Here is a 13,350-nt window from a genome sequence, read left to right as displayed (position 1 = left end):
AGCATGCTACAGACCCAATATCAACTCCCTGGGCCTCTTGGTTATTAAGAAGTCGTTTAAAGATTTTAGCCTTTTTGACTCCTGTGACCTTGAATGAAGGTCAAGGTCATTCATTTGAACAAACTTGGGAGCCCTTCGCCCCAGCATGCTACAGGCCAAATATTAGGTCTCTGGGACTCTTGGTTATTGAGAAGAAGTCGTTTAAAGATTTTAGCCTTTTTGACTCCTGTGACCTTGAATGAAGATCAAGGTCATTCATTTGAACAAATTCGGTAGCCCTTTACCCCAGCATGCTACAGACCCAATATCAACTCCCTGGGCCTCTTGGTTATTGAGAAGTCGTTTAAATATTTTAGCCTTTTTGACTCCTGTGACCTTGAATGAAGGTGAAGGTCAAGGTCATTCATTTGAACAAATTCGGTAGCCCTTTACCCCAGCATGCTACAGACCCAATATCAACTCCCTGGGCCTCTTGGTTATTGAGAAGAAGTCTTTGAAAGATGTTAGCCTTTTTGACTCCTGTGACCTTGAATGAAGGTCAAGGTCATTCATTTGAACAAACTTGGGAGCCCTTCACCCTAGCATGCTGCAGGCCAAATATTAGGTATCTGGAACTGTTGGTTATTGAGAAGAAGTCGTTTAAAGATTTTAGCCTTTTTGACTCCTGTGACCTTGAATGAAGGTCAAGGTCATTCATTTGAACAAACTTGGTAGCCCTTTACCCCAGCATGCTACAGACCCAATATCAACTCCCTGGGCCTCTTGGTTATTAAGAAGAAGCCGTTTAAAGATTTTAGCCTTTTTGACTCCTGTGACCTTGAATGAAGGTCAAGGTCATTCATTTGAACAAAGTTGGTAGCCCTTCATCCCAGCATGCTGCAGGCCAAATATTAGGTCCCTGGGTCTTTTTGCTATTTAGAAGAAGTCGTTTAAATTTTTTTAGCATATTTGACCCCTGTGACCTTCAATGAAAGTCAAGGTCATTCATTTGAACAAACTTGGTAGCCCTTCACCACAGCATGCTACAGACCCAATATTAACTCCCTGGGACTGTTGGTTATTGAGAAGAAGTTGTTTAAAGATTTTAGCCTTTTTGACTCCTGTGACCATGAATGAAGGTCAACGTTATTCATATGAACAAACTTGGTAGCCCTTCACCCCAGCATGCTACAGGCCCAATATTAGGTCTCTGGGCCTTTTGGTTATTGAGAAGAAGTTGCTTGAATGGAAAGTTGACGCCGGACGAACAGCCGGACGGCCGGACGGCCGGACGGACGACGGACGCCGCGCCACGGCATAAGCTCACTTGCCCTTCGGGCAGGTGAGCTAAAAACAGGATAAAAATCCTCTGAACTCTGGCACATTGTGGACAGGCAAGTAGCCTAGCCTACTATTTAAAGTGCTTTATGAAAGTAACCGGACAAATTGGTAATACATATGCTAATATATGATAAAACCACATTTTCAAACAAAAATATTTCATTTATTTTTTCACACAAAGTTTTTGTTAAAAAGGAATGGTGAAGACTTAAACGGTTCGTTCAAATAAAAACAATTATGTAGTAAATGTAAGATACAGGTAACTCAATGTAGAGTCCCCATACTATGGGAAATCCAGGTTCAAGTCCTGGTCTGTATTTAAAATGTTTACATCAATTCAATCTAACAACATTGAAGGTTAATTATATAATTGACTAATTCACCTTCAATTTTATGCTGTACTTATATTTATATTACAAATAGAAAGTTCAAGAAACTGCAGTTCACACTGACAGATGACTCTGGGTCTGCTTCTGTTACTGAACCTGGGTATGTACATGTATGTAAACATAAAGAGTATATAATTGTGACAAGAATCTTGCTGCAAATTTGAAATGGACAGAAATATTATTAACTTAACTTACTTTGTATGGTAATATAGATGTATAGTTTATTCATATTTCATTTAAACCTTCCTTTTAATACAAAATATTTATTGTTGTCACCTATAAATCAGTTATGATATGAAATATTTTCCTTCACTTATATTGCAGAATGTTTCAAAGCGTTAGCCTGGAACACTATATACCTGACAAAGCACAGGGTCCTGTTACTACCAGTACTGCCAATGAACATTAGTATGAAAATAAGTATATTATTCTGTTGCTATATATTGTTGTATTACTACATGTATACCTGTATTTGTAAGGGTTGACCTTCTATTGCATGTATAATTACTTAACACATTGGTCCCTAATATTAGATGAATATAAATTAAAATTGGTTGACATAATAAACGAATAACAGTTAATGTGCATGTGTGTATATAACCATGTCCATGTGTTTACTTGATTAGTTATGCTGCCTGTTCAACATCACCTTTAGAAGAAGACACGGCCTTGACCAGGGATAGTCTGTCCCATGTCAAAAAAATGTTTGAGAATCTGTGCTGTCCACAATCTGATCCGGTTATTGGAAAACTCAGAAATCAGGCCTCTTCACTAACATCAAGGACAACTGTGCTTTCCTCTGTATTATACAAATACAGGAATGTAGTGGACTTGCACAACAATGAAATAGATTATTGTGTTTGATAGTAGAAGAAATGAAAAACGGGTATTTATTGATTATGTGTGTATGTAAATGCTAATTAAGTATATATCAACTAAAACCCTCTATGTGAGATCAGGAAAGATTTGATGTATGACGATAGCAAAAGTATTAAAAATATTAAAGTATAACACTGTGATAATTAATTTGTTTTAAAATGGAAAGATTTGCACTAGAACCATTCATTGATGAAAATGCTTCATTCTTATCTTGTTCATTTAACAACATGCATAACTTATATTAAAGGGTGCCCCATCTCTTTGATGCCATGCTCTGTGTGACAATTCCTGACAATGGTGCAGTAGATAAAGACACAATTCCCTGTCTTGCTGCTGCATACTCAATTCTGCTGAAGCACAAATATAACAATCTTAGTGCTTTTCATCGCCTCTCAACAGCAATTACTATCAAGGGTGGTATTAATGAAAGGGTAATTGAACATGTTGCATTTATAAGCATATGTTTGTTTGTTCTAGGACATGGCTACATATTTAGCTCACCAAAGGACCTATGAGTTCATGCGATGGCGCAGCATATGTCGGAGAGAATTTCACTCACTAATAATTCAATTTGTTCATTAACATGTTCGTTATTAATCCTTCTTTTCTCTCTCCAATTTTTTCATTGAACAAACAAGTCCAAATGCACATGTAGCCATGTCCATAGAACCATGGAAGTGCTTATATACCCATGAGTTTTCATTAAATGTTCAAAAGAGCATTTGTATCAAATTTAGAAAAACAAAATCATTTGAAATACTACATGCAAACAATCATGCAAACAATCTTGCACACAATCGCATATAGGTCCCACACATAAATGAAGGAAATGGCTACAGATTTAGTACTGAGACAAACACACAGTATACTCATAAAATCATTTACTGTAAAAGATTCCTGTTTACTTTTAGTTTATATTATAAAATCATTCCAACAAGTTATTGGCCCTATAATGTATTTAAAGAAATGTTCAAGGCCAAAGTCCTGATGTTGTAGTGTGACCTGTCTGGCATTAACTATATCTTTGAACAACTTCTTCAGACTAACCAAATGTATTCTTGATCATAAAGTGAAACTATATTACAGTACATTGTTTTGTAGAATGTAGTTATCCAAGTTATTTGTTCTTTATTACTGTTTTAAGTGTTGCTGTTTTGCAGAATGTAATTATCCAAGTTATGTGTTTTTTATTACGGTTTCAAGTGTTGCTGTTTTGTAGAATGTAGTTATCAAGTTATTTGTTCTTTATTATTGTTTCAAGTGTTGCTGTTTGATTGCAGTTCTTGCTGTTTACTTTGTTACTGGAGGAAAATGCAAATGGTATGTGCATAAAATATAATTATATATGTATGTACTTTTAACATGTATACATAATATATATTATATATTCCTTAAATTCGGTTGTCACAAATAATGGCAAGTTGCATGATATCGACATATTATGTGGATACATATCACTGAATGGGCTTTAAGATATTTATCATAGTCTGAAAAAGTTTTTAAGATCAGGTAATGTTTTTCATGTATTTTTCTTTTTAACACATGAATGTCACATTGCTTATGATTATACTGTAATTGCTGTGTAAATTACACCAAAACATATGTACATTTTCAGTGATAATTTAACGACAATTTTGAATTAAGTATCAGTACTTTTAAGTATTACGTTTGCATGTTACACTTATATCAATACCCATTCTGTAAAATTTTAAATGTAGGGTCAAACAAGACTGAATCAAATGGGACTGGCACTATCACATGAACGCAGACTGAAATTTCAAGACGGTGTAAACGAGTCATCAAATAAATTAGTTGTGGACCATCTTAAGAAGAATCCGTTGATCAAGATCACAGGTAAATAGCCTGATTTAAGAGTGGTAAATTGAGATCAAGTTTATTGAAATATTTCAAATAAATCGTTGTTGTGCCTGTAATGTGGAGCAGATCCCTTGAAGTGTATCCTCAATAATATACCATGTCATTAACAAACGTCAACACTGTCTTATATAATAACTTTATGCAGTATGGAAGCTTTATTAGAGTTTAAACCTTATTGATTTTCATAGCCAGGGTTAAAATGCAATACAAAGTGGAATAGTATGGAATAAAAAAAATTACAGTTGCAAATTTAAAATTGTGTGTTGCAAGAGGATTCTCTGCTTCATGGATACTCTGCTGTACAGCTAAGTTGAAGGTCACAGGAATCAAATCTTTCAAAAGATATTAAAATTCAGGTGACGGTTAAGGCCCATGGGCCGCTTGTTACTTTTTTTTTTGTTGATGACCAGACGGAACAGCTGTTGGAAGCATATGGGATTTTGGTTGGCCGGATTATGTCTCGCCTTCCAGGGTTAGAGTTCATCAATCCCCACCTTCCATCCCATATTCCTCATCAGAGTGCTAAAAAGATGTCAAGGAAAGTCCACAGTACTGCCATTGCCTATACAGTTCAAGAATGAAGCAAAACATGAAGACTGCCTCGGAATACTGGACAGCTATGAAAACACACTTGTCAAGTTATACACAGATGCTTTTGGTATGTGGATTTTAAGTGAAAGAAGTAATGCAGCAAAGAAGAATTACATATGGAAAAAAATATGGTTATGAATTAAATACATACATGCATCCTTAATACTTGCCACAATAAGTATTTACATTTTGATAAGACAAGTAATATGTACAGTGACAGAAGCTTTACGATCACATCACATGTACAGACATGTCACTATTATGCCGGACACTTTTATAATATTTACATTTACACTGCAGCCCCACTATATAACTACCAAGCTCACTTGAAGGTTATGAGTCCGTTACTTCCAAATCTTTATTATGACATCATTATTATGGTGACGTCATAATTGTCACGTCGGCGATAACAAAAGATGGCTGTTGAAAAGGCTGTTCCGTCTTTTACGATAATAATTTGTTCATTCATCGTATAAGCAAAATTCCTGGATACAGTCTTTAAAAATCATTGTCAAATGTAAATATAAGCATTGAACTGATTTCATTTGGAAGTTATGGGCTGATGAATGCCAACTGGACAAAGGCAAATTCAACATAAAGCACTTAGCTTGCGCTTCATGTTGAATTTGAATAGTTTAGGTACAGTAGTGTATTATGGCAACACCAGTACATAGTATGTGCCGAATTTCTCAAACAATTCATTCCAGGTGAGGAATTTATGAAAAGGAATCTCATATTTCAATCAAAGCAGCTAATTTTCTTCGTACAGGAGGTACTGATATTCTGAGAGAAGTGAGAGTTCCAGTTGGAGGAGACCAACTTACCAGAGTTCGTCTGCAAGAAGCAAAAAACCTGCGAACACTCTCGGTTCACCCGGAAAAGAGATATGATGACCTTCATCCAATTGTTTGTGAAATGTGGCACAGCAAACAAGATTTTAGAGGTAAATTCTATCTTAATGAAAGATAACAAATCTGTGGGTGTAAATTATAACACAACATTAGAATCTTTTAATGTCTGATCAATCATATGTATTATTCAAGGTCAATTGCAGCTTCATTTATAGGGTACCACCACATACCCTATACACTTGTAACAATCTGCCCTATGTAATGTCATTGTAATTATTTTATGAATTTTTGGCAAATATTGCTATTCAGTTTAATGCTAAACACATGACATTATCTCGCAAATAAATACAAAACTATCTGCAAACACACTCATTGTTCAAGATAGCTACAAACATGACATTTATGTCTTATCCACAAATCAATAAACTAGATAATATTCTTATATAAACCCTTGCAAATAACACAATTTCCTCCAATTTACAGAAATGTTACAAGGCATTGTACAAAGCAGACAACTCGCCTGGAACTCTAAATCACTTCAAGACTATTCTACACCACTCCGATGTAAATGGGAAAGTAAAAGGGAGATTCGAACCACACCACAACCTCCTAATTGCTGTTGGAGAAGGCCTTATCACAGAACAGATCTTGGAATTTTTCCATATGGAAGATGGACATTGTGACCCACAACATACCCTTTTGGGTGACTTTGCAAGGCAAAAACTTCCAGAGAAGAAGAACATTATCAAAAAACTCTTCAGGGAATTCCTTTGTCATTATGGGTATGGAAATGTAGGAGATTGTAAAAGTGCATCTTCTGTTAAGCATTACAAGGTTTCCAGTGTCACTGCTGATGGAAAATTTGTATTACATGAGGTGAAGGATTCAGAGGATGAGCTGCGGAACTACAGACAGAATTTATCCCACTGGGCCTTACACTTGATGGAACTGGATGACACAGCTAAAGAAGGTGGTGATGTTAAAAGAGTGTTGCTAAACTGTAGATACTCGGTACCTTTCTTTTACTCACTTTCCCCATTGAGCAATTATATGGTTGAAAACATTGATTACATTATCAAAACTGAATACCTGCTTTCACCTCTTCAGCGTTGTAGAGTGCTAGAAGGTTCATTTGAGAATATACATGGAGGGATTGGACAAAATGTTGAGAGCGATCTGGTGCAAGAACACTCCGTATGTAACCAGAAAAGTTTGATCAAAACTCTTTGTGCCAACAAGAGTGAGACAGCGATACGTCGTGTAACTGGGGCTGCAGATATGATTACAGATCTTTGCGAGCAATTTGACAACAGCGTTGGAATAACATCTAAATCTAGTAGGCATTCAAAGTTTGTCTCCTAAAGATTTGGAAACCATTGAGAAAACTCTCAGAAAACTTCGGCCATTCAAAAACACTCCAGGGAGAAAGTGTCCAGGATTTAGTAACATCAAAGCATCACCTCTTCTCCCAGAAAAAGTGCCCTTAATGAAAGCAAAGATAAACAATACTATCAAACGACTTACGAGAGGACTAACTGTTCCAGTAGATGAGGAGAATCATCATCTGGAATTTGATGAAGAATTTCTTCCTGTGGTATAAGAAAAAATGTTTCATTTTTGACTGACGAGTAAATTGCTTCTAAATCTGTGTATCAGAACACGCAGTGTAAGCAATAACAATGCATTGCCATCTAATGTGTTTAAATGAATGCAGACAGGAGAGATGTATACTATGGTATCATGAATGGATTATGAAATACATGAATCACAGATGTAGTGTCATGTCATGAGAAAACAAAAATCTGTGTTTGTCTGATAATACAGAAAAATGGACAAAACCTCCTTCTGTAAATAATTTCCATAACCGTAACAGGTATGATACAGCTAATAGTGCATTTGTCATCATCATGTATGTTTCATAATTAACAAATTATGTTTCCTTGTGTCAATATGCAATGATTCAATTTCTATACCCATAGTTTTCATTTTGTTGGGTATCTCATGATTACCCTTTGCAATGTTCAACATACATGTACTAGTGTATATATATATATAATATATAATTAAATAAGTGTTTATATAATAATCCGAATTTTTATGTTAATGCCCGTAGCAACTAAACCACAACTGTTCTGAATACATAATGACAAAATTAGATGATCAGACCACACTGGGACATTGTACGATGTTTACTTGCCGAAATATACGCATTTTAATTCCAATCCAAACCGCCTCACAGCTTCGGGTCGCCATCTTTGCTAAAATCAAAACATCTGTGCGTTTGGAAGAGTCAGTACTGCAAAGCTTCTAAATGATCTTGTGATACAAATTTTAAGATTATCATAGAAACGAAGTATGGATTTTAAAATAATTTGATTTAAATTACTTATGCTTTAGGTTAGCAAATAGTAGCAATTGTTTACAATGAACTTTAACGTTGTACTCAATACTGATCACGATGCTTTTATTTAGACGTTTTCTATTTGTTTCGCTTCATTTCATTTAAAGAATTGTTTTAGATTTCCCAGTAATTTCGCGGGAAATGAATTTGATGACGTAGGAAGCCCACATGCTATAGAATCAGGCATCTATAGTCGATAAGTTGAGGTTTGGAGTGGATAACACTTCGGTCCATTAGCTGTATGACATTTCGTGGCGACGGTTATTAGAACGTGACCCAGAAAACACGACGATAATAAAAACAGAAGACCATTGAACATAACCGGATTATTTTCGCAATTTTGAGACACCATTGTGCTAAATTACAATGGAAAGTAACACTGTTTTAATTCATAGCTATCGTGTCGTAACCTATCATTATATGTAGTTGGGCAAGACCTACTTTCGTTTTACAGTTTACGGATATGGTCATATAAATAAGTCATCTTCTCAACCATAGTCGAATTACTTCACGGAATAGTTCTAACAAGTATATTTGTACTTCTCATGTACAGGGTGCATCTTTGTTTAAAATTGACTGGTCTGCAGGTGTGATCTGGCTACTCTCAGCAGACCCTGACCCCAGGGTCACGTTACTATCGTATCCCTTTGTAAACACTTCATAATAAATGTATCCACCACTGATTCGTTTGAATTACTACAACTTTCTACCTTCTGGAAGAGACGTGTATATGATATACCATATTTACGTGGATGGATACTTCAGCATTTTAAATACTTTAATATATAAATACTTATAACCGGTAAGCTTGTAATAATAATAATATTATCAGAGATTACAGTTACCTTTAATATTTCATATATTTCCTATTCCCTATGTATATATACATTCTACATTTTGTAGATATAGCAAGACTAAAACCATTTGATATACCTGTTCAACAAACTGCTGTAAATATGAAGTTCACCATTTGGAGATATTTCTTCACACCTGTATCAATAATATCATATTATGGTATGTACATATACATTTTGTATATATAGCAAGACTAAATTTACATTTTAAAACCATTTGATATACCAGTAGTTCAGCACACTGCTGTATATATGAAGTTCATCATTTTGGAGAGATTTTTTCACATCTGTACCAATTTCTCTCATATGAAGACTTTAACATTACTTGACTAAACCACACCAATATTTACATAAATGATAATTGATAGAAATGATTATCTGATAAACATTAATTTACAGATAGGCAATACTAACACAGATGTGTTGGTGTTACAGAAGTAGATACAAAGGAATAGGTTATACATGTTCTATTGGTTTAATCCTAATAAACCATAACATGGAAAGGATTTTGATTCAGCTTGATTTTTCATGGGAGCGAGATTTACAGTTAGAACAGCACTCTGTGACAGTAATCGATTCATCCTTTTCAAATCCAAAGATGGATAATATTGCATTTCTTAAACATGTTGTATCATTCTTACAGTAATTGATTATGTCTCCTGAGATTCCTGGAAGGTTCTTGGCAATGTCATGATTATTATAGTACAGAACAGCCTTTGCAGGTTGGCCCCGGCGCCCTGCACGCCCAATCTCTTGCATGTATTGTGAAATGTTCCTTGGTGGACAAGTGTGAACAACCTGTGTCACATTTCTGGGATCAAACCCCATTCCTGCTATGGAGGTTGTCAAAACCAATCGTATCCTAGGATTGTCTGTTTTTAAGTCTTTAATTGTTCTTGAAATCACATACTCATCTTGCCCGGAGCAAAGTGCACTGTAAAGTGCATCATCTATTGATTTTGTTCCAAATAAACTATTGAGATGCATTAAAATTTCACTCATATAAAACACAGGCAGAAACATCAGTGTGACAGGGAAAGCCTCCTTTTTATCAAAAAGTTCCTGGCAGATTGGATACACAATATTCTCATACTCTCCGAGTCTGTCTTCACTTGATTCCTTCCTGTGTTTTTCAAGGAAGATGTTCCTCTTGTCTGGACTGTATTCAATTAACTTAAAATTTTTCAAATGAAGTAAAGCTGGAATCTCCTTCTTCTGTTTCACAGTCAAGGTCCCGCTTAATGCTATGAAAGGCACTAAAGGAAAGAACACTTTTAAGCTTGATATCTTTCCAAAGGCAGTACGAAATTCTTCACCCCTGTAAATGATAATGTAATGCTCAACTGTAATGCTATTAGATACAGAGACCATTAGATCCTATTGTACATAAATTCGTTTTAGATATACATGTATTTGTGATGATTTCTATTTATATGTGGTGAATTATATTTATAGATATAAAGCTCATTGCAAGTGTCTATGAGTATGTTAATTACCTGTATATGATAACACATGTGATGGTGTAATGGATAACATCGTAGCTTTATAATTGAATCCAAGTCTCGTACTTATGAGATCGAATCCCATAGACTAGTAAATTGTATTTATGTTGTATTTTATAATATTGAAATGTGCATTTACTCACATTGTTAGTGTGCGATTGAACACTTGTATATTTGTTATCACAGTATGTTGAAATCTATTCACAACAAGAAAATGTAATGGTGAACACCTCTCTTTACATTACTTAGGGTGAGTTATACTGTGGTAGTAGATAACGTTAAATACTGTTGTCGTATTATAACATACTGTCACTCACAGGGTATTTTATGACAGGTATATAAGTTTATATGTAATCTGAAAGTACATGAAATGAATGAGTACATGTATATGTAATTGTATGAATAATTTGTTTAATGTAATTAATTGAATGCAATTAAATTATTATCAAAATGTTATTATTGATCATTCTTTGATTATTTTTATCATGAATAATTGATTTGTTAAATATATTGTCTGTGAGGAACTGAGTGTTTTTCTAAAATGTTTGCAGACAAATGCCAGAAAATTGTGATGGACAATAAAGAACATGTAATGGAAACATCTTGTGTATGTGGTGATTTCTACATGCGACATGCAGTTAATATACTGTATTAAGTGGGTGGTTTTAAATAGCTCATAAGTGGAAGTTTTGATCAGTTATTATCCCTTAATAAAATTGTTTTACAACAACCAACATATATTAATTGAACTTCTTTCACTTACCATTTTTGGATAATGTGGCATTCATCGATGACAACAGCCTTGACATTTTGTGTAAATCTGTCATTGGACAGTAACCCTTTCCATCGGTAGTATTGAGGAGAGCCTCGGGATGACACAATACAATAGAATATTCCCCGTTGATTACTTTTGTGAGAGGGACATCAGATTTGACATCATACTGTTCAATATTTACACAATCTACAGTCTCGGTGGTTTCGTCCACTTTAGTTTTGATGTCCAGTCTGCATGCTGAAATGCTATGCTTCCGCAGTGATTCCAGCTGGTCTTTTTGAATGATATTCAATGTTGAAACAACAACAATGATAGGCTTCGGAGTGTCAACAAGTAATTTCGGTAGCAGGTGAAAATACTTTTGCCATAGCCTACAGGTAAATTAACCAATAAGTCACAGTTTCCACTACATTTGCATTCCAAAGCTTCAATCTGTTTGTCTTTTAACACCAGACCCGGTTCATAATCGTTCGCTATCTTGTTCAGTTCTAATCTGGTGACCATTTTCGCTAATTTCGAACTCGCATAAAGTTTCCTTTTAACGTAACATACCGGATAATTGGATAGGAAATCACATGTTCCCGTCGTTAGAAGTGTAATTATGTCCAGATTTCCTTTCCTCAACGATATCCATTTGAAATGTAAACAAAGCGTTAACATATGTGACTATTTACTCAGTGAGGTAGCACTATATATCGGCAAAAGTTCCGGCCTATCACAAGGAGACACAACACAAACATACCGCAACCTCCCAAAACATACGCACACACGGGAGTCCTTAAATGACCTTAGCTGTTGATAGGACGTTAAGCAAATAAAACCGAAATAACCAAACCTAAAATCTGTATAGTTGATGAAGAATATTTGAAAATTCTTTGTCTTCAAAAAGATATATAGCCTGTAGAGTACATTCCATGTTGACCGAGGATCATGCAATCAGAATGAGGAATGGAAAGGGTATTCTGCTGATATATTATCTCCAAAAGGAACAAACAATCAATGGCCAACACTATTCTTCACCACTGAGGCAGTTACGGGAAAATATTAAACTTAAGCGCCGCGAAAAGCTTACTAAACGTGTTATTTCATCAGGACTATGCTCCTATCCACAAGTCTGTCCTTGCCGTGGCTGCCATTCACGATTGTGGCTTTAAATTCATTGAACATCTGCCTTATTCACCTGATCTCGCTCCATCATATTATCATTTATTTTTATAACAACTATTTCAGACACGCACTTTCAGTCTGATGATGACCTCATACATGCAGTGGATGACTTTCTGAACAGTCAAGAAAAGGAGTTCTATAAAAGTGGCATTGAGGTCCTTAATTTGGTTTGGTTTGGTTTATTTTGTTTAACATCCTATTAACAGCTAAGGTCATTTAAGAGGTCCTTAAACACCGCTTGCAAAAGTATATAGATACTAAAGACGATTATGTTGTAAAACACAATATGTTCGGCAAAATTCATATCCTTCAATATGAGGCTCACAACTTATCAATCAGCCCTCGTATATCGAACATATCGCGCTTTGATACACGATGCAAGAACTGATGGCATGTGTAAGAAAATGCCTCGGGGAAATTTAGGTATCTAGTAACACATGACACACCCACTCCAATCACGTTCCCGAACTGTAGCTTATAAACTCGTAAAACACGATACACGGGTACGTACCTTCAAATGAATTAATTGCTTTTATTGACAACTCAAACGTATTGTTTTTATTGAAAACTGCACATAACTTTCAGATCAACTATTGTTGCTCTATGTAAACCGGAAGTTTCTTTACTCCGATTAAGAGGCACGTAACTCTAAAAATCAAATATGGCTATTGTTTAACGTCCTGTCAACAGATAAGGGAAGCTGAGAAACGGACCTGTCTGCGCTGACGTGATTGTGTCCTTGT

The 13,350-nt window shown here is 35.2% G+C and overlaps 1 protein-coding gene across 1 annotated transcript; it reads right to left on the bottom strand.

Annotated features, from left to right (window-relative positions):
• Positions 1 to 9,270: 9,270 nt before the first annotated feature.
• Positions 9,271 to 11,944, bottom strand: LOC117316302 (ATP-dependent DNA helicase Q-like 3). Its single transcript, XM_033870843.1, is given in 4 exon segments — positions 9,271 to 10,481; positions 11,429 to 11,499; positions 11,502 to 11,797; positions 11,800 to 11,944. Coding segments are annotated over 4 exon segments (1,317 nt in total). The 3' UTR covers positions 9,271 to 9,676.
• Between the last annotated feature and the right edge of the window lie 1,406 nt (positions 11,945 to 13,350).

Source organism: Pecten maximus, chromosome 18 (genome assembly GCF_902652985.1).
Source record: "Pecten maximus chromosome 18, xPecMax1.1, whole genome shotgun sequence".
In the NCBI taxonomy this organism is placed as follows: domain Eukaryota; kingdom Metazoa; phylum Mollusca; class Bivalvia; order Pectinida; family Pectinidae; genus Pecten; species Pecten maximus.
This window is presented reverse-complemented; position numbering and strand designations above follow the sequence as displayed.